This window comes from Phocoena phocoena, chromosome 16 (genome assembly GCF_963924675.1).
Source record: "Phocoena phocoena chromosome 16, mPhoPho1.1, whole genome shotgun sequence".
Lineage (NCBI taxonomy): Eukaryota > Metazoa > Chordata > Mammalia > Artiodactyla > Phocoenidae > Phocoena > Phocoena phocoena.
The window spans coordinates 58,428-78,065 of NC_089234.1; the positions used below are offsets into that span (position 1 = coordinate 58,428).

Consider the following 19,638-nt stretch of genomic DNA (forward strand, 5'->3'; position numbering starts at 1 on the left):
CGAATGGGTAAATTCTTATGGGGGCCGAGAATCCGATGATACTATAAGTTAGCTTTAATGTTTTTGTTAACTATAATGGCATTGCGGTTATGGATCCCACGTCCTTTTTTTTTTTTTTAACAGTTGCATACTACAGCATGAATCGTGAAATATCACAATGTCTGTCCTTATTAAAGTACGTAAACCAAGATTGCAACTGTTGTGACTTTGTTAAATTAACACTTTAAATGTATATCCTGTGTGCGCGATATTGTTGAACCATAGTTTGCTTTAATTACTTTAATTAGTTTGACACAATCTTTTATGGACTTTGTGTCAACAAAGACCACGAGGAAACGTGAAATAGAAAATTTTATTACACGTAGGTCTATGCGTGCCTGTATGTGCCACAAGAGGAGTTCAAGACAGGCGGTGTGGATGGGAAAGGGACAGGGCATGCTGCTTGGGAGGCTCTGGGACATTGCAGTGGTCGCAACGTGACACAGCGATGGGAGTCCTGTAACTCTTTGTTCCGGCAATGCTGGCCCTTTGAGTTTACCTTGTTTTTTGTCCTTGGAGTGCCACATTTCCCCCTCTCTTTATTTATAGGGCCAATCCTTTGGCCCTGTTGGACACCCTGCTCATGTCTACCTATCTGCCTAGCTCCTTCTCAGGCGTTCCAGAACACTTTTTGTTAGGAGAAGAGGCAGGGGCGTCGTAGGGGCCCTGGGTTCCTGATGCCTGCTCTCTGTCAGAGTATTATTCCTAGAGAGGGGGTGGGGTCTCCATGGGATGTGATGGAGGTTTGTTCAAGTGTTGTCTGGGTGTTGACTGGCCGGTATTCTTGTCACCTTACCATCTGGAGGTTCATTGGTTGTATTCTAGAAGAGACAAACTTAACAAGGAAGTTAAAAATGCATGGCCCGAAGATCAGTAGAAGTAGGAAGGCTGCTATAGGACCTAGAAGAGGAGTTAGCCAAGAGAACCAGGACCAGATATTAGTCTTGAGATCCCACCAGTTGAATCCCTCTGAGGCTCCCTTCATATAAAACCCTTTAGCTCTTTTGATAACATTCCGAAGTTTAGTTTGAATTTTGCCCAATTGGTTGACAAAAAAAACCAGCAATCCTCCTTTAACATTGCACAGGTCCCACATTGTTTAACCATTGGTAAGTATAAAGCTCTCCTATTCTGTAAAACCACTCCTGCTAGAGAATTTATTTGTTCTTGTAGAGTGTTAATTTGAGCTGCTGGGTAGGCAATCTGTTGTGTAAGTTCAAGAAAGAGCTGTCGGGCAGTGAAAATAAAGTTTAAAAGTCCAGATGAGCCTGTTTCTATCCCAATGATAATCTCTAGGACTGATATCACATTGAGGGCTGCCCACTTTTGTTTACGTGATTGAGAGTATAAGGGAAGTGGGGTGCTGTCATTTATAAGGGTAAGATTAGGAATAATGTATGCAAGGGTACAGGTCCCCCGTCCAGTTGGCTGGAAGGCATAAATAGGCATTGGGTCCGCAAAGGAAACAGGTGCGATTTGTAGGGGCTAGGCAGACGTCTAAAGTGATGTTGAAGTAGGGTTCTCCTAAATGGGTGCGGGAATGTTCTATGCCCTCACAGGTAGTAGCTAAAGTCATTCCAGCTAAAGGAGAGAGGCAAGCAACCTTTGAGGGATGAGAGGAAAAGTTATAAGCCCAGTTGAAAGAAGGAATAGTAAGGTTCCACCCTATGTCATAATCCTCAGATGTCTTGAGATTTTTGCAGTCTTCTTGCTTAATATTTGAGGGTTGGAACCAAAAATTGTGGTTATGTTAGGGACAACTTGGGGATGGGGTGGGACTTTAGCTAGAGTAGTCTTCGTGGTGGCTGTTAAGGCCATATTTACTGGTGTAAATGATAAAGTAGCTTTAAGTTTTGTTAAAAGGTCCCAGCCTAACAGAGGTGTAGGACAGGCCGGGAGGACTAGGAAAGAGTGTGTGAATAAAGTATTTTCAAGAGACAGGGTGAGGGAGGTGTAAAATGGCCATAAGAGGGTTGTCTATCTATCCCTGTTGGGAGGATCGAGGAACAGCGAGTGGGACCAGAGAAGGAGGTCAGAGCTGAATAAGTAGCCCCAGTGTCAATCAGACACTGATAGTAGCCCCTGCCACATCCAGGGTTACCCGGGGCTCCTCCGGTCTTATGGGGAACGTAGGGGCCTGGAGGTTGAGCCCCAGGCACCTTCAGTCGTCTGCACCCAGGAGCCCCAGATCCGGAGCACAGTCCACTTCTCGTTCCTGATGGCCACTTACCACCGACAGGGGAAACTGGCCTTGACTTTGGCCCAGGGGGCCGGGACCTGAAATACCCTGGGTGTTGGGTGGTCATGGTGTTGGCCTACCCGCTTGAGGATGGGAGGGACAACTCCTTTTCCAATGGCCCTTTTGGTGACAGTAAGGGCATGGGGTATGGGGTGGCAGGGTGCAGCGTTTCCTGACAGTGTGCCCCTGCTGACTGCACTGGTAGCAGGTCAGCGGTGGTCTTTGAGAAGGAGAGGGGATTCCTGTAGGTCCCTGTTGTGGGGGACTGGGCAGTGGCAACGGCCATGTATTGAGCGTGTGTCGCTTTAATTTTTCCTCCTCTCTTAGTTCTCACCTATTCCTGGAAATTTCCTCCCTGTCGCTGAAGATCTTAAAGGCCGTGTCAAGTAGGACAGAGAGTGGGGTTTGCGGGCCCTGTTCTAGTTTTCATAATTTTTGTCTGATGTCAGGGGACGCTTGGCTTATAAAACGAACTGCAAGTATGGCCTGACTTTCAATGATCCAAAGAGGATCATTCCCAGGCTTTAAGGTCTTGTCATTTGCTCGCGAGATTTTGGATTTCCTTGGGACCCGACACCCCTTCCTTCTTTCTAATCTGTGGCTATGCTACCTAACGTGGTAGGTGGGACTTTGCATATGTGATAGGGTAAGGATCCTGAGAAGGCGAGGGATTCCAGTGTTACCTGGGTGAGCTCGATGTTATCACAGGACCTTATAAGTGAGAAGCAGGAGGGTCAGTGAGAGCTGGAAGATGCTGCACTGCTGGCTGTGAAAACTTACTCACTTTACTCAGGAACATGGGGCTTATGTGCTGCAGTGTCCCAAAGCTCTGCATCTCACCCGTTCAGCCCTCACACTCTATGCTGTGGAGCGGGACTGCTGACACGCCCACCTTACTGACGGGGAAGTCAAAGCAGGAAGTCTGGACATACAGTGGGTTTCCTGGTGTGTGCCCTCTGGGTGGGAACAGGGTTCTTGTCCCAAATTATTCTTCTGTTTCACAACACTGAGGTTTAGTTCACGGAGCTGATTAATGATTTCCTCGTTTCTGCCTCATTCTGCACAAGGGTCCCCATATCCTTATAAGTTCCGCTTCCAGGCACAAAGACTTAAGAGATCTCTATGCTGACTTTTCAGACATATTTTAATCTTAAAATATAGCACAGGATAATGCTACTAGTGAGCCCAAAGGAATAACTTCACATCCTAGGGAAAGACGTCAGGGGATACATTTAGCATGTGGCTAACAAACCCTCCAAAGGTATTTTTTTGTGTGTGTGTGGTACACGGGCCCCTCACTGTTGTGGCCTCTCCCGTTGTGGAGCACAGGCTACGGACGCGCAGGCTCAGCGGCCATGGCTCACGGGCCCAGCTGCTCCGCGGCATGTGGGATCTTCCCGGACCGGGGCACGAACCCATGTCCTCTGCATCGGCAGGCGGACTCTCAACCACTGCGCCACCAGGGAAGCCCAGGTATATTATTTTTATTTTTTCCAAACAGCAAAATAGTGTCTGTACTCCTTGTTGTGAATCCTTTACAGGAGATGCTGACTCTGGTGACTGGGTAGCTCTACTTTTGCCGAAGAGTTTAGTTTAACCTACACTGATACGTTCTTACTTATCATGGTTTCTAGGAACTCCAACACAAACTAAGTCATAGTTTGCTTTAATTACTTTAATTAGTCTGACACAATCTTTTATGGACTTTGTTTCAAATTCTATCTGAAGAATGTGCTTGGCCTGGAAAGCACCTCTCTGGCCCAGTTGGTTCCCTGTGGAGCCCTGGCTAGCCTTGCTGAGGGGGCACAGGGAAGCAGCAGGCCTCCAGGCCAGCATCAAGGGACCCGCGGTCTTCAGAGAACGTGCGCCTCACACTTGTGAGCGGGGAATGACACAGAGCCTGTAATGGGGGGGGATCTTGGCAAACCCAATTGCGATGGGGCTGAGGTCGATATCCATGGGGTCCACTGGCGACTCCAACTTAAAGTGCTGCAGGATGGAGGCCAAGAACAGGAACAGTTCCATGCGAGCCAGGCCTTCTCCAACACACACCCGCTTTCCTGGAGGTGACAGCAACACTAAGACACCACCCTGGGCCACACAGCAAGGGCAGAGCTGGGTGGGACGAGGCTGTGCGTCAACGGCCACCCTAAGCAGAGTTGACCCCCGTCTGTCTGTTGAAAGGGAGCCCAGAGTGGATTTCAGTGTAAGAGTATCAGCGACAGGTGTGCTCAGGGACCAGCCTTCACACAGCTTCAACCACCAGGACTCAGCTGCATGAACCTGTGTTAGGCTGGGAGAATGGGCCCTGCCCAGCGCTCAGCCTGATGTCCTACAGGAAAGAAGAGCGGCCCCAGGTGGAAGCCAAAGCTCTCGTGTTGGTGTTAAAGTTGTCGAGTTGGTTTCAGATCTTCCATCATACCCACACCAAGGGCAGGCCCTGGAAAGGCAGCCAAGGGCTGGGAAGGTTAGATGGTCCTGCGATGAGTCCAGGTAACCAAACGTTCAAACTTGCTTAGTAACCCTTGTTTAAAATTATGGAGAGTCAGTAATATAGTTTTGAAAGATTTTCACTAAGTTCTAGTAAATGAAGAGTTTTAGCACTGAATGAAGTGAAGTATCTAAGGCAAGAAGAACTCATCTCAACTCATTCCCAGGACTTCTGGTGAAAAGATGTCATTTAACCTCTCTGAACAGGGAAGAACACATCTGGGTCATGTTGGGGACAGAAATCAGGGGCACGATGCTGACCACACGTGGAACAGAGAGCAGGAGTTAGGGACGATCCCCAGGGAAGGGGCTACACGTGACCCCTTCTTACCTGCGGAAAATGGCTTGAAATGGTCACTGTACTTGAACTTTCCATTTTCATTCAGAAAGTGCTCTGGCTTAAACTTCTCTGGCTCGGGGAATTCTTGGCTGTCATACAAGAGGGAGTCCAGTGTCGGAATTATGACTGTGCCCTGGAAGGAAGAGAGGCTGCCTTGGTCACAACACAGGCTTTCACCTGGGAGCCAGCAGTTGAATTTTACGTTAGACAAGATGGTATGTTCCCAACCGGGGAAGGAGTTCGCCAGAGGGCAGACACAGAGCAGGTGGGGGTCACGACCAAATGGCAATGAGAGCTCTCATCTTTTCAGGGAAGTAGCTCCTCTGACCTACTCATCCAGGGCTGGATGCTACTGTTGTTGTCTCTTTCTGCTGCTGGAACACAGCTCAACCCCAGGCACCGTCTGAGGAGCCCCTTCCCAGACTGCCTCTATTTCTGTGGTCACCAGGTCCCCACAGGCCTGCTGGGGCAGCAGCACTTTGCAGGGTAGGGATGCTGGCCCGGCCCCCAGTGTTCAGCCGCATCTGCCAAGAGCAGGTGTCCTTGGTCCCCGTCCTGTTCCCTGGCAGGCGGCTGATCAGCAGGGTGGTGCTCAGGGGTGCGCTGCAGGCTCACATCTGACCTTGGGGATGACGTATCCTCTGAACACTGTGTCCCGGGTTGCTTCGTGGAACAGGTTGGAGGGAATCATGTCGATGAATCGCTGAATCTCATGCACCACGGCATCCAGGTAGGGCATATCCAGCCTGTCCTTGATGGCAGGGATTCGGCTTGGCCCAATCACCCTGTCAATTTCTTCATGAAGTTTCTCTGCGAAGATATGCATGGAATAAATGCATGACTCCAGGCTCGCTCAGCGTTCATGCTCCCGTCCATATACCCAGTAGATGCTTATGGAGCTTCGGATTATTGGGTAGTTCATCTGCATGCATCAGTAAGAACCAGGCTCAGTGAGGCTAGGAACCGTCTACAGCATTTATGTAGTTACTTATTCATGACCTCCACTACCTTAGCTGGTCATGGCTAGCCCTGTTCTGGTCTTCATGCCAGGAGCAGAGAATAAGAAAGGGTCTTGGGGATCTCTAGTTGGAGGGAAACTGTGTTAATGGTTACCCCAGGCTGGTTTGTTGCAGGCTTGTAAGGAGTGTGGAGGCGAATGGAAAATGGAAACTGACATGCTCCGTGTGTTTCTGAGCAGCCTCCGGCAGTCGCTTGGCCTCTCTGGGTTTGAGGTTGCCTGTGGGCCTTGTAATCTGTTGAGTGAACTGCAAAGCTCCCGCAGTATAGCAACCGAGTAACAATTTTAAACACGTGTAACAAGAGGGACAGTATGCTGATATTTACTAGATGGTAAATATAAGAAGTCGTGCACAGGGATCTCACGTGGCAGTCCAGGGATATGTGGAGTTTGGGGTGGGTGGAAGGCAGGGAGGCGAGGAGGGGCCTGGGCTGGCTCTGCAACCTGCTTTCTTTCCAAGAGCTCTGAGCCAGTACTGAAAAATGTCAACACACGTTAAATTTGGCAGTGGATGTGTGGGTGTCAGTCATATTTACTTTTTGTCTTTTTCTCTGTATTAGAAATTCCTCATAATCCATAATTAAAACAGTCTTGGATTCTGTGGCTCCCCTATAGTACAGAGTGGTCAGAAGCCCCCTCAGAGCTGCCACAGACCCGTGGAGCCTTCGCTCCCTAGACTTCCGGCTCTTTTGCATCACCTTTCTGTCAGGTAGAAAAGCAAAGGCTTTGGAGTCGGACCAGGTCTGACCCTGGACAGGTTGTTTCCTAGGGGAAATAACCTCACGCCCTTTCCATCAGCCCTCAAGAATACAGTGTGTTAAAGGGCTGATTCCCATACCTGGCACACAGCCGCAGCCAGCATGGCTCGGGTGGTGAGGAGCTCCTTGCAGTGGGGACCCCCACACCCCAGCTCTGTGCCCAGCCCAGCGCAGGGCGGGGGCTCCAGGCTTGAGCACTGCCGGGGAGGGCACCCTGGCCCCAGGCGATGGCTCCTTTACCTCCTCTTTCCTTGGAGGTTGGCGCTGATTGGCCTGTTGATATGTGGCGTTGCTCACATCGCCTCCACTGGCCCATGCGGGTGATTCTAGTGCCTCGCGCTCTGTGCATGCAGCCCCCAAAGCCATGCCTGATCCACCCTGGGTCCCACCCGGCCCAGTGCTGGGGAGGAGCCCTGGGAGGGAAGGCTGGGTCCAGGGCAGCAGGCAGACTTGCAGTGCTTTTCCTGGGGTTCCTCCTCTGATCCCCACTCTTCCAATCGGGTGAGACACGCCAGGAGGCCTTGCCCCTGCCCCCTCCTGCCTCTCAGCTCTGCCTGGAAGGCTGGGGCTGACTCAGGGGCTGTGTGCACATTTTTTCTCTGTCATAAACAGATCATGGCCTGGAGTGGATGCAGCCAGCCTGGCGTTTCTCCACTGGGCTTTCTTCCTGCAATCTGGGGTTTGCCAGTGGGTGTGGGAGAGCTGAGTGCCGGGGCCTGTCATGTACGAGAACACTGCCCCTAAAGCATTCGTCCAGCAACCCCAGTGTCACTGCTGCAAGAGGTAACAAGCAGTCCCCGTTTGGCCGACGGGAAGCTGAAGCCTAAATGCTCCAGGCTGACCGTGCAGGTGTGACGGCCACGTGGTCCGGTGTCCTTGCCTGTTACTTGTCCTACCTTCGACCTCCGGGTATTTCATGAGAATCAGGAGCCCGTATCTCAGGGTGGTGCTGGTGGTCTCTGTCCCCGCAAAGAGCAGGTCAGCCACGGTCACAGCAATGTTGTCCAAAGTGTACACAGGGTCTGTACTGTGTTTTTCCTGCGATGTGAGAGATAGGGCCTCAATACAGGGAGGTGTTCAGGTGGATGAGAAAGAGACCCTGTGACCCTCAGCAGAAGAGCACCTGGCAGCCCTGGCAGCTCCACAGGGGGCCCATCCTGCACAGACACCACCGTCTCCATTGCAAGGCTAGGGAACAGAGGCTCCCACGGGTGGGACTGTGCCCTCACCTGGCTGTGGGGTCCGTGCTCCTTCTGTGGCACCGAGGGCCCTCCTGGGGGTGGGGCTCTCCCTGGCCCTGTGCCACGACCTCCAGCAGCTCAGGGCTGAGCTGTGGGGCTTCTGCAGGGCTGCCCTCAGCCTCATTCCACCCCACGGCCACTGCCTTAGGTCCCAGGAGGCAGGGAAGTCACAGGGGAGCTGGGCATAGGGTGGGAGGTGGGAGGGGTGGGAGGAGGCCCAGCTGATGGAAGAGACTCTCAGACTCCAAGGGCAGTCTTCCAGGAAGCCAGGTGTGGAGCTCATGTGTGGCTCTGGAGCCACATGTGATGCCGAGGAAAGAAGAGAAGCTTGACTGATCTGGGTGGGCGACCCAGGGGGGTGCCAGAGAGGTGGTGCCGGAAGGCCCGGGCCCCCTTGAGTCCGTGCACGACGTGGGGGTTACGTGCTGACGAGGAGCACTGCGGGCCTCTCCCCAGGTGACATGTGGTCTTTAGTCAGTTGATCAGAAGTGGTTAAGAGGCTGGGCTGGAGGGAGCCAACATGAGGGGCCCACTCACCTGGGCCCACAGCCCCCTGATGGCTTCCCCAAGAAAGGCCATCCTGTTGGCCGGCACAGTGGACAGTACAGTGGAGCCTAGGGCGGCCAGGCAGGCTGGCCATGTGTTGACGTGTGGTGGTCACGCTCAAGCCAGTGTACTTGTATAAAACTAAGAGCATCAGAATGTACGCGATGTGGGCGGCGTGGACACTGCAGTGCAGGTCGTAATACAAATCTGAAAGACGCGCCCTGCCCCCGCAGACCCATCTCACAACAGCCGAGTGCCCGGCTCCGCCTGGTCTGGACGCTGCGAGCTGTGAGGGTACCTTCTCCATTTCCAACAGCATGGTGTCAGTGAAGTCTCGGGGGCAGCTGGCCTCCAGCGACCTCTGATGGTCCTTCACTCCTTCTAGAGCGTACTCTTTTATTTCAGACACATTTTTCATTAGTTTTCTATGGCTTCCAGGCAGGTAACGTATGTAGCCTGAGAAATTATTATAAAGCTAGAGAGAGAGGGAGGGAGGGAGAGAATTTTCTTACTATATATATTTTTTCCAGATGCAATAGCATTTGGCGTACTAGGCAGATAACCTTCTCCAAAGCTGAACTGATGGCTGTCGCTATTGTATTGTTTAGAATATTTTGGCTGAAAGTATCTTTCTGGGCACCACTCTACGAGGTCGTGTGAGTTCCGTGGTGGGAATGTGAGCACATAGGCAGAGGTACCGTGTGCCTGGTGAGGACTGATTTTAAAGAGTGAAATGGTAAGTGTCCTGAGGTTAGCAAGGGGGAAAGGTGAGCTGCGTGGAAGTGTCCCGAAGGAGCACTCAGGCTCTCTAGTCTTGTGTGCCTGTCTGTCCGCACACACAAGTACCCCTTCTTATCCTTTCCCTGCTGTAAACCCTCGACTGAAGCCGGGTGCAGACCAGGCGAGAGGGAGGGAAGTGCTTCACCTGGATCCAGGGTGTACTGAGCAGGTAGAAGTTCTCATTGAACAGACTCAGCATCCTCAGGGCCGTCTTGTCGTTGTAGTCAGCGCGTCTGTGGAAGAGGATGTCAGAGATGACGTTGTAGGGCGCGAAGCCGATGACAAAGGTGGGGTCGAAGGGCTGGCCTGGAAAACAGGGGAGCCATCAGGGCGCTTCGCTCGTGGGTGTGGCAGGAGGGCCGTTTCCAGTGCTTGTGAAGAGACACCCTAGGACTGTGAGAATTCTCGGGGGGTGGTGACTGGGAACCACTCGGGTTTTCTTCACTTGTCAGTTATTCAGGACACACCAGCTGCACCCTCGATGACCACGCCCGCTCCCTGGGTTCGAGGGGAAACCGGCTTGTGAAGTGGCATCTGGGGGCCAACATGGGAAGCTGCCTCGGTCGTCAGGGGTCGTGGGGCCCAGGCCAGGCTGTACGCACCACGGGTCTTCCGGAGCGCCCCCAGCAGGAGCTGGGCCTCCCTCTGGATCCGCTGCTCATTGCTCTGTTTCCCCATCCCGAAGTCACGGAGGGTGGTCAGGGAGAACCGCCGGGTGTCCTGCCAGGTCGGTCCATTATTGAAAATAATCCCTAAGGAAGAGGGAGCAGCGGGCTGTCACTGCAAACTGTCCTCTCAGGAGAAAAGGGCAGGAGCGATGGGCGCCTTGTGCTGCGCTCTGCGCGGGAGGGACCAGGGCCACACTGACCCGCGCAGTGACAGATGCTTGGGTTTGGAGAGAAGCCGTTGGGGTCGGCTGGCTTTCTCCGTTGCCCCTGTAAGCTCTGCAACCACCAGCCTGCTTGCTTTCCCCACTCTGCCTTGTGTCCTCCCCACAGGAGGGAAACCACACCTGACCACTGAGAAAAACCTCTGCCTCTTTCCTGTTTACTGACTAATTTCCTTGAAGCGATCCTGTTTCCAGTGATTTTTTTTACCCTCACACTATAGACACCTCAGCTCACACTCTGTGGCTTCACAGCAAGTCCTTACTAAAATCTGAGGTCACAGGGCCCCCGGACCACGGAGACCTCTGGATCCAGGAAGATCTTGATCTGGTTCCCTCCTGCACGTGGAGGCCTGAGGAAAGCCATGGCCCCGGACATTCCAGAAGGAAGTCTGGCCGGACCTGAGAGGTATAGCAGAGGAGGGCTTCATTCTACCCCAAAGGGACACCTGGATGGCCTGCAGGGGAAGCACAGGCAGGGGTGGGAGGAGAGGGATGTGACCCAAGGAGGCTGCCATGGAGTCAAGCCCGGGGATGGACAGCATGACTACTGATGGGTGTGTGGGCACCAAGGAGACCCATTTACAGGTGCCGTTCACCAGGTTAAAAGCACAGGTGACACTGAGTTCAGGGTCCTGTGTTCAGGTATCCTGGTGCCGATTCCTGTGGGACATTGCATAACGGGCCAAGTGGATGCTGGGTACGTGGCACAGCAGCCCAAGAGGGAACCTAGGGGAGGGATGCTCCAAACTCGCGGGTGTCTATGCCATCAGCCCGGCCAGGCCTCGGGCAGCTCCAGCCTTCCAAGTTACTGACCCAGGACACAGGGCAGACAAGCAAGCAGTGGCAGGGACCAGGGAACGTGTGCTGAGGAGGCCAGAGGCCAGAGCAGAGGCTGTGCCCCTAGTCCTGAGGACCAGAGAAGCCAGAAGGAAGGCAGGAGGAGAGGCGCAGGGGACCACCCTGAACGGCATGTGATAAGGAGAAGAGGTGGTTAAGGAGGGAGGGGCAGAGAAGCAGTTAATTTTAAAGTGTTCCGGCAAGAACTGTGTAGAAAGAAAAGATGGAAGATACAGAAAAATGTGAGAAGAGACAGAGGGAGACAGAGATACAGAGATAGAAAGACAGAGACAGAGATGGAGAGCGAAAGAGACAGAGTCAGAGAGACACAGAGATGGAGAGAGGAAGAGACAGAACCCAGAGGCGCACCATCATTTGGGATCCAAACAGGCTGAAATGGGGCAACAAATCTCCTCTCCCACAGCTTTGTGAAGATTGACTGAAAGGATGGGTGCGGCCCTCTCGGCGCTTTAATACGCAGCCGCTGCTCCACACTGTTGGTAATCACCAATGCTCACATCATTATTCCTGGGGACCAAATGCAGCCCTGGTCCAGGGCCTGGCCGAGGCTCAGGGTGAGCCCTGGGCCGTGTGGGACATACAAAAACAGCACTTTGGAGCCCTCAGGCAGGAGGCAGGCAAGCCCCTTGTGTCCCACCTGCAGGATGTGGATGCTGGCCCCTGCCTGACTGCTCTCAGGGGCCCATGACTTGGACCAGGGCTGGCAGATAAAGGGTCCCCAGAGCCAGGATGGAGCTCTTTAGCCCCAGAACTCCTGCTCTCCTGGGGCTCTCCTCCAGTGAGTCTCCTCTTGTGTTAATGACAAAGATCAGGGTGGTTAATTTTGCTTTGAGCCGCCCCCAATAACAAACCCACCCACAATATCTAAGAGGGACAATCGAATGCCATTGCTTGTGGCAGGATGTAACCTCGGAAATGCAGACGGGAAAAATAAGGCAAGGAGCCCGTATACAACTGTAAGCACATCAGTTTGAAAATTCTACATAAAACGAATAAAAGTTTTCTAGAGGCTCATCACCAAAGTTGACTCAGGAAGCGCTAGAGGCTTCCAAGTTTTGCTGGGTTGGTGGGACACTGTTTCCTCCTCATCTGCTTTGGATCTCAAACACCAGGGAGCAAATGACGAAGGGCAAGCAGGTGAGGCTGGAGGACAGCAGGTGGGGCAGGGAGCTTTCAGAGCTGAGAGGTGGGGGAGGGGCGCCCCCACCCAGGCTCCAGGACCTCCTTGGAGACGCGGAAGATGGAGTCTGAAGTCAGGAGTCTGCAAAACACTCAGATAAAGACCAGTTAGACCCCACCCCACCCCACCCCCGCCCCGCCAAGGCCTCCTCCGCCTGCCGGAGGGGAACTCAGGGGCTCTGGAGACACCAGAGGGGGGAGGGGCAGAGGAAAGAGGTGAGCCTGGGGAGACGGGGTCACTGGGAAGTCTCAACACCCCCTTCCTGGTCTAAGAACAGCCCCAGGTAGGACATCGGGAGGCCCCCTCGATGGAGAAGCGGGGTGCCCATCGTAGGTGAGGGGCCCTCGGTGGATGGAGCCCCAACACCCACGAGTAGTTGAAACTGTGAGTGGAAAGAGCTCCCAGGGGAGACTGAGGGCCCAGGGAGGCGGGAAGGTCTGCGGAGGGAGGCCCGGCCCAGCCGTCAGAAGTAGCTCCCTGGGTCCTATTTCTCTGAACACGTCTGTCCTGCTGGCTGGAGGGTGGGTGCTCCAGGTCTTGTCCACTCTGGGTCCATCAAAAGGTGCAGAGCAATGACTGAGTGAGTGAATGCACCAACCTTCACCCGAGTTGTCTGCGGATCGCTTCACCTTTCTGTCTTTAGCATGTTGTTACTGTTATCTCAGTACCTCCCCCCAACATCTTCCCCCACCCCACACGCACCGCCCCCCCCCCCAAGTAGGACACACCTTTGTCCTGGTGCACCCGGAACGCGGGGATTTCTCCTCTGCCAGAAAACTCACTCCTGTAGTCGAGCAGGACCTCCTTCACGGCCTTGTAGCCGTGCAGGACCACGAAGCGCCGTGAGCCCAGGTACAGGGTGAACACCGGGCCGAAACGCTCTGCCAGCTGCGGAGGCCACCAGGCCGGGGAGTGAAGCCACCGCGGACTCGGGGAACATGCCTCGCTTTAACGTGCCCCCCAAGGTCGCTGTTGTTGACCAGGAGAACCCAGAGTGATCTGGGGAAGACCTCCCTAGAGGCTTCTTCTGCCGGGAACACATCCAGCGCAGGGCGCACCTGGGTGTGCCTAGCTGCCCTCCCTCCGGGGAACAAGAAACTGGGAGGGCCGATTCCTCTTGTTCCCCCTGAGGCCCCTTTGCCCATATCCGCCCCACCCCCCCACCCCCACCCCCACCCCCACCACTGTCTATTGTCCCCAGTCAAGGTCCCGGACCCCAGGACGCTGCTGGAGGCCCCGGAGCCATACTGTTCGGAGGCCCAAGAGCACGTCTTCCTCTGCCAGAAGCTCCTCAACGCCTTTCAGAGCGGCTCCGTGCCCTGTGGCGTTCTTTTACTAACTCATTTAATAGACTCGGTAACGCATTTTGTTTCTAGATTTGTTAGCTCATTCACTGTTCACAACAATCGTGGTGGGTGGGTGGGGGGTCAAACACTTCACTTTTCCCCCTGTTCTTTGGCGTCTACGGAGTGCTGCAGGTTGACACGCAGCTAGCGTGCGTCTGGTCTCAAGGCGTGTCCCTCCTTGCATCCCAGTGGCAAAGAGCAGCAGCCCCGGCCACACTGCCCTGGCCAAGCCACCCAACGACAGCACGGCAGTTAACGCTTTGCTCGAGCAAGGGCCTTCGGGGCCAGCCATGGCCAAGGCCCACTGAGCTCCATACCCGAGCTGTAACACTCGCTAAATATTTTGAACATCACTCTTGGGTGCTACTGGTAATTCAGCTAATTCACAACAAGCTGGTATTGAATTACAATTTGTCTGAGAGTGAATTGAATGCACACATATTACAGCTAATTCCTGAATGCTCCTCCCTCAAATCAACAATATTTCTCTTACCCTGGTGAAGGATTTGGGAATATTCTTAAATTCCAACTGGAAAATGTTCCCAACGATGGGCAGTGGGAAAGGGCCAGGGGGCAGCTGCCAGCTGCTGTAGATGTGTTTCCAGATGGAGATGAGCAGCAGGGCGGCCATCCACACCAGCAGGGCGACCACGATGCCCAGGGCGGCCATGGTGCCTTCCGGGGATCTGCCGACTCATGCGGACACTCCTGGGGAGAGGCACAGCTTTTATAGCGCATCCTTGAGAAGGAGGGTGACCAGCCAACCAATGTCACCTTCCTTTTCCTCTGGCCCAAGATATTAGTTTATTATTAGCTGCTGTTGGCCACCATTTCAAAGGCCAATCCCTTCAGTGTTTGCCGCTTAGAACTCCATCCAGGCACCCACCTGGCCACGCCTGGGCTCTGCCAGCACTGGCTACTGACACCTGCACCAATGTCAGTAAACTCGGCACCCAGGGGAGCTCTACCAACCCACACGTCAGAACATGGGGTGATGGCCTGTCCTCCCTTTGACACTGATTGGACAAGAAGGAGTACGGTCGTGTTTACACGGACCAACATCAATTATGTGCTGACAGTCTCCATGGCAGAGTGCCTGATCTCCTGGTGCAGGTCTCACCTCTGAGCAGGTTTGTCTGAGCAGCCCCAGTGGCACTGAATCACCAACAGCCAAATTCATAAGCCCCAGTGGCACTGAATCACCAACAGCCAAATTCATAAGCCCCAGTGGCACTGAATCACCAACAGCCAAATTCATAAGCCCGAGAAGGAAAATTCAGCATCTGACATTTATTCCCCTCTGTCAAATCAGCTGGCAAATTCAGTAGAAGAAAAAAAAGAAAGAAAAGAGTTGACCAATTTTGAAAAACTTAACTACATTTTTAATGTAGAAAATTAGGGGATAATCACTGTTTAGAATCATTTCTTCAAATTAAAAAAAAATACGTTAGGATTTTTATTGTGTTTGTTTAAATCAATGAACTATTTTGGTAGACTTTATGTTTTAACATATCTTATCTTTGTGCACAAAAATCACCTTCTGTATATTTATTTATGTAAAACCGAGGCTGCATTCCACATATTGAATTTTAACCCACTTTCCCTCCCAGTTTGCTAGCAATGTGATTTTTCTGCGTCTAGACCTGCAGCCACATCACTGGTGTTGGACTTGTTAACTTATTGTGCCATGTAGGGACATTGGCCTTGGCAGGAGTCTCGGGCCTGTTTTGTGCCCATGAGCTGCTGGGCTGCAGGCCCTGCCAACTTGCGTGGGCTCTGGTCTTTCCTCCCAGGGGCTGGTGTGGGGCTGCAGGGCGCGTTCCACAGGATGGAGACTGAGCAACCTTGACCCCCCTCTGCCCTCTTCCACCCTGCCAGGCCTGCCAGGCAGACATCCGGGTCCACGCGACATTTTTCTTCTTGGTTTGTCCCTCTTGCTGGTGCTAAGGGCTGGGCAGGGTCAGCCTTCCCTGGGGCTCCAATTCAAGCCCTGACTGGTGGGCGCGAGGACAGCAGACGCTTGAGGCAGAGAAGGCCCTCTGGCCCCGGTTGGCCGAGAATAACTACACCTGGCAGCTTATCTGAGCGTGTGCATCCTGCAAAGGGGCCCAAGGCCAGGCGCAGGTGAACCTAGACCTCACAGGGGTGCAGCCTGGGTGGTCTGGGGCCAGGCCCTACTATTCTAGGTCCTCTGTGGAAATGCCGTTGGAGGGCCAAACAACAACAAATTCTAAATGCAGGTACAGATGTCTTTTGAAAGTAAGGACATTGTTAAGTCCTTCTTTGCAGAAGCCAAAGACCTTTTTATTTGTCTTGGATCTTATTCAGTTGCCTACACCTTCTCGGACAATGTTGACTAATTGGGATTACAGAGGTGGCCTTGCCTTGTGCCTGACGGGAATGGGTACTTCTCCATCAAGTCTATAGTTGTTTGGTTGTAGCAAAGAGACAATCACATTGGGACGATTTTCTTCTTTCTCTAGTTAGCAAGGAGTGTTTAGCAGGGATGAGTGCTGAGGTAATGAAATATCTTTTTAATTGAGACAATCCTAGGACTTTTCTCCTTAAACCTGCTGGTATGATGCTGGATGAAAACATTGTTTCGTATAAAAGCAGTCTTATAGTTCCGCTTCACAGCCAAGATTTTCATGGAACGGTACTCTTTACATGCTTGTGGGTTCAACTTGTTAATAGTGTTTTTAGTAGTGCATCTATAGCCAGAGACAAAATTGGGCTTCAGTTTCTTATGTTTTATTATATCTGCTATAAGAATTGTGCTAACTCTAGAAACAATTAAAATTCTCTCCATCTTTTTCTATTGTCTGGGATACTTTAAATTGTTAGGGAATTATCTGGACTTTGAAATTTTGATAGAATTTACTAGTAAAACAATATGGAAAGGCCTTATTGAAGTTAAACAATTGTTTATAAAGATTACAAATATCATCTCAATTAGGAAATTAAGACATGCTCCTTGTAACAAATCAAACAATGCAGAACTGGATAAAGCAAGATGTGAGAGTACAAACTCTCCCTACGGCGGTAGTTCTCCTATTTTCGGTCCCATTAAGAAAGAAAAAGTGCTGCCAACTCTCTTTTATTATTTCTCAGGTTTTTTTTTTCTACTGAAAGATTTCTTCTGCACTTACTTTGATTCTGTGTATCAGACTTGTGCCTACATTTAAAAGGCAAATGTAAACACGTATCTTGGTTAAAGTGTACTTAAAATAACTTCCTGTGCCCTGGCATGGCCTGCGGCGAGCCACACCTTCAACACTGGCAGAATCAGTGGCAGCAACTTGAAATAAAGTCCTGGAACAGTAGCAGATATCTTTTAAAAAGCTACCCTGCAATACGTTTAATGGCATAGAAGGAATATTGTATAGGGAAACCATGGACTTTGACAACTCAGAGGAAACATGTTTCAGAGAAGTTGCATCCAAATGGTTTATTCTGGGTACAAGTCCCCGCTGGGTATAGAATTTGCAAGTATTTTCTCCCGTCCTGTGGGTTGTCTTTTTACTTCCTTGCTGATGTCCTCGGTAGCACAAAAGGTTTACATCCTGATGAAGTCAAGTTGATCTATTTTTTCTTTTGTCACTTGTGCTTTGGTTCGTATCTAAGAAATCATTGCCTAATCTAAGTTCATGAAGATTTATTCTGAGGTTTTCTTCTACATGTACCATCCATTTTGAGCTGTTTCGTATATGGTATGAGATAGGGTCCAACTTAGTCCTTTGCATATGGGCAGCCTTTGTCCCAACACCATTTGTTGAAAAGAGCAAACTTCAGGAATGGGGAAATCCCCAAGAGTGCCAACTGTCTTGGTACTTTTGTCAAAAGTCAGTTGACCACAGATGTGAGGGTTTACTTCCAGACTCTCAATTCTATTCCATTATTCTGTATGTCTATCCTTATGCCAGTTCCACAGTGTCTTGATAACTGTAGCTTTGTGTTAAGCTTTTAAGTTAGGAAGTGAGTTCTTTAAGTTAGTTCTTCTTTTTAAAGATTTTTAAAGAAGATATTCTGAACTTCTTGCATTTCCATATGAATTTTAGGATTAGTTTGTCAATTTCTACAAAACAGATAAGTGGGATTTTGAAAGGGATTGAAATAAATCTGTATATCACTTTGAGAGAAGAGCTGTCTGTACTAGTTTGCTGGGGCTGCCACAACAAAATACCGTAGACTGGGCGGCATAAGCAAGAGAAATTTATTCTCACGGTTCTGGAAGATACGTCCAAGATCAGATGTTGGCAGGTTTGCTTTCTTCCGGCTCTCTCCTTGGCTTGCAGGCAGCACCCCTCTTGCTACCTCTTCACATGGCCTCTCCTCTGTGCGCAGGTCCCCCCGTCTCTGTGTATCCTAATCTCCTCTTCTTATAAGGACACAGACCAGATTGCATTAGGACCCACCCTAATGCCTAATTTCAACTTATTCACCCCTTTAAAAGCCCTGTCTCCAAATACAGTCACGTTCTGAGGTGCTGGGGGTTAGCAGTTCAACATATGGATTTGGCGGAGGGGAGGGACACACAATTCAGCCCATAACACCACCTTAACAATGGTACAATATTAAGTCTTCTGATCCACAGAGGGGGAAAGTCTTTCCATTTATTTAGATTTCATTTACTTCAGTGAGGTTTTATAGTTTTCAGTGTTCAAGTTTTATACTTCTTTTGTTAATTTCTTCCTATTTTGTTTTTTGATGCTATTGTAAATGGAGCCTTTTCTTAACTTCACTTATGCATAGTTCATTGGTAGTGTCTAGAAATACAACTGAATTTTGTATACTGACCTTGCATTCTGCAACCTTGCTGAACTCATACAGTTCTAATAGTTTTTATACATTCCTTAGGACTTTCTATATACAGGATCACATTATCTACGAATAGACACAGTTTTACTTTTTTGTTTCCAATTTGAACATCTTTCATTTCTTTTTCTTGCATGATTGCTCTGGCACCTCCAGGGCTATGTTGAGTAGAAGTGGTGAGAGCGGGCATTCTTGTCTTGTTCCTGGTCTTAGGGAGAAAGCAATCTTTCACCATTGAGTATAATGTTACCTGTGAGTTTTTAGTAGATGCCTTTTATCTGCTTGTGGATGTTCCCACATATTCTTAGCTTGTGTAGTGTTTTTGTGATGAAAAGGGTTGAATTTTGTCAGAAGTTATTTCTGCATCCATTGAGACGATCATGCAGCTTTTGTCTTTCACTGTGTAAGTATTGTGCGTTACATTGATTTTTATATGTTAAATCAACCTAGCATTGCTGAGATAAATCCTACTTGGTCATGCCATACAATTTGTTCTATGTGTTGCTGGATTTGGTTAGCTAGTATTTTGCTGAGAACTTTTGAGTGTGTAGTCATAAGAGACATTGTATTTTTTTCTTATGATATCTGTGTCTGGTTCTGGTAACTGGGTAATACAACTCTCTTAAAATGAGCTGGGAAGTGTGTGTGAACAATTGGTATTAATTTTCCTTAAACATTTAGTAGAATTCACCATGAAGTCATGTGAGCCTGGAATCTTCCTTGCTGGAAGTTTTTTGATTACTTATTCAATCTCTTAACATTATAGGTACATTCAGATTTTCTATTTCTTCTTAAGTCTGTTTTGGCAGTTGGTCTAGAAATGTGTTGGTTTTCTAGGAATTGGTCCATTTCTTCTAGGTTATCTATTTTGCTGGCACACAGGTGCTTGTAGTATCCCGTATAGTATCCTGTAGAATCATGTTTTTATTTCTGTAAGGTCACTTGTGATGCTCTCACTCTCATTCCTGATTTTAAGGATTTGAATCATCCTTCTTTTTTTCATGATCACTCTAGCCATATATGTTAAAATAATATTTTCAAATCATCAATTTTGATTTAAATTTTTTCTCTATTGTTTTTGTATTCCTATTTAATTGAT

At 50.3% G+C, this 19,638-nt stretch overlaps 1 protein-coding gene across 1 annotated transcript; it reads right to left on the reverse strand.

The window, feature by feature from the left end:
* Nucleotides 1-3,941: 3,941 nt before the first annotated feature.
* On the reverse strand, nucleotides 3,942-14,524 carry CYP2E1 (cytochrome P450 family 2 subfamily E member 1). Its single transcript, XM_065894493.1, has 9 exons — nucleotides 14,218-14,524; nucleotides 13,107-13,266; nucleotides 10,054-10,203; nucleotides 9,597-9,757; nucleotides 8,970-9,146; nucleotides 7,781-7,922; nucleotides 5,731-5,918; nucleotides 5,100-5,241; nucleotides 3,942-4,338 (listed from the first exon to the last, which is right to left on the reverse strand). Exons 1-9 carry the CDS (start codon nucleotides 14,392-14,394, stop codon nucleotides 4,148-4,150), a joined length of 1,488 nt encoding a protein of 495 aa, XP_065750565.1. The 5' UTR covers nucleotides 14,395-14,524; the 3' UTR covers nucleotides 3,942-4,147.
* Between the last annotated feature and the right edge of the window lie 5,114 nt (nucleotides 14,525-19,638).

Excerpts from the sequence above, each read along its gene's own strand:
- CYP2E1 (XM_065894493.1), bottom strand. The coding sequence starts at position 14,394 with ATGGCCGCCCTGGGCATCGTGGTCGCCCTGCTGGTGTGGATGGCCGCC. Across the intron at positions 5,919-7,780 it reads GAAATACCCGGAGGTCGAAG|AGAAACTTCATGAAGAAATT; the intron begins GTAGGACAAGTA and ends ATATCTTCGCAG. Across the intron at positions 5,242-5,730 it reads GAGGATACGTCATCCCCAAG|GGCACAGTCATAATTCCGAC; the intron begins GTCAGATGTGAG and ends TCTTCCTTCCAG.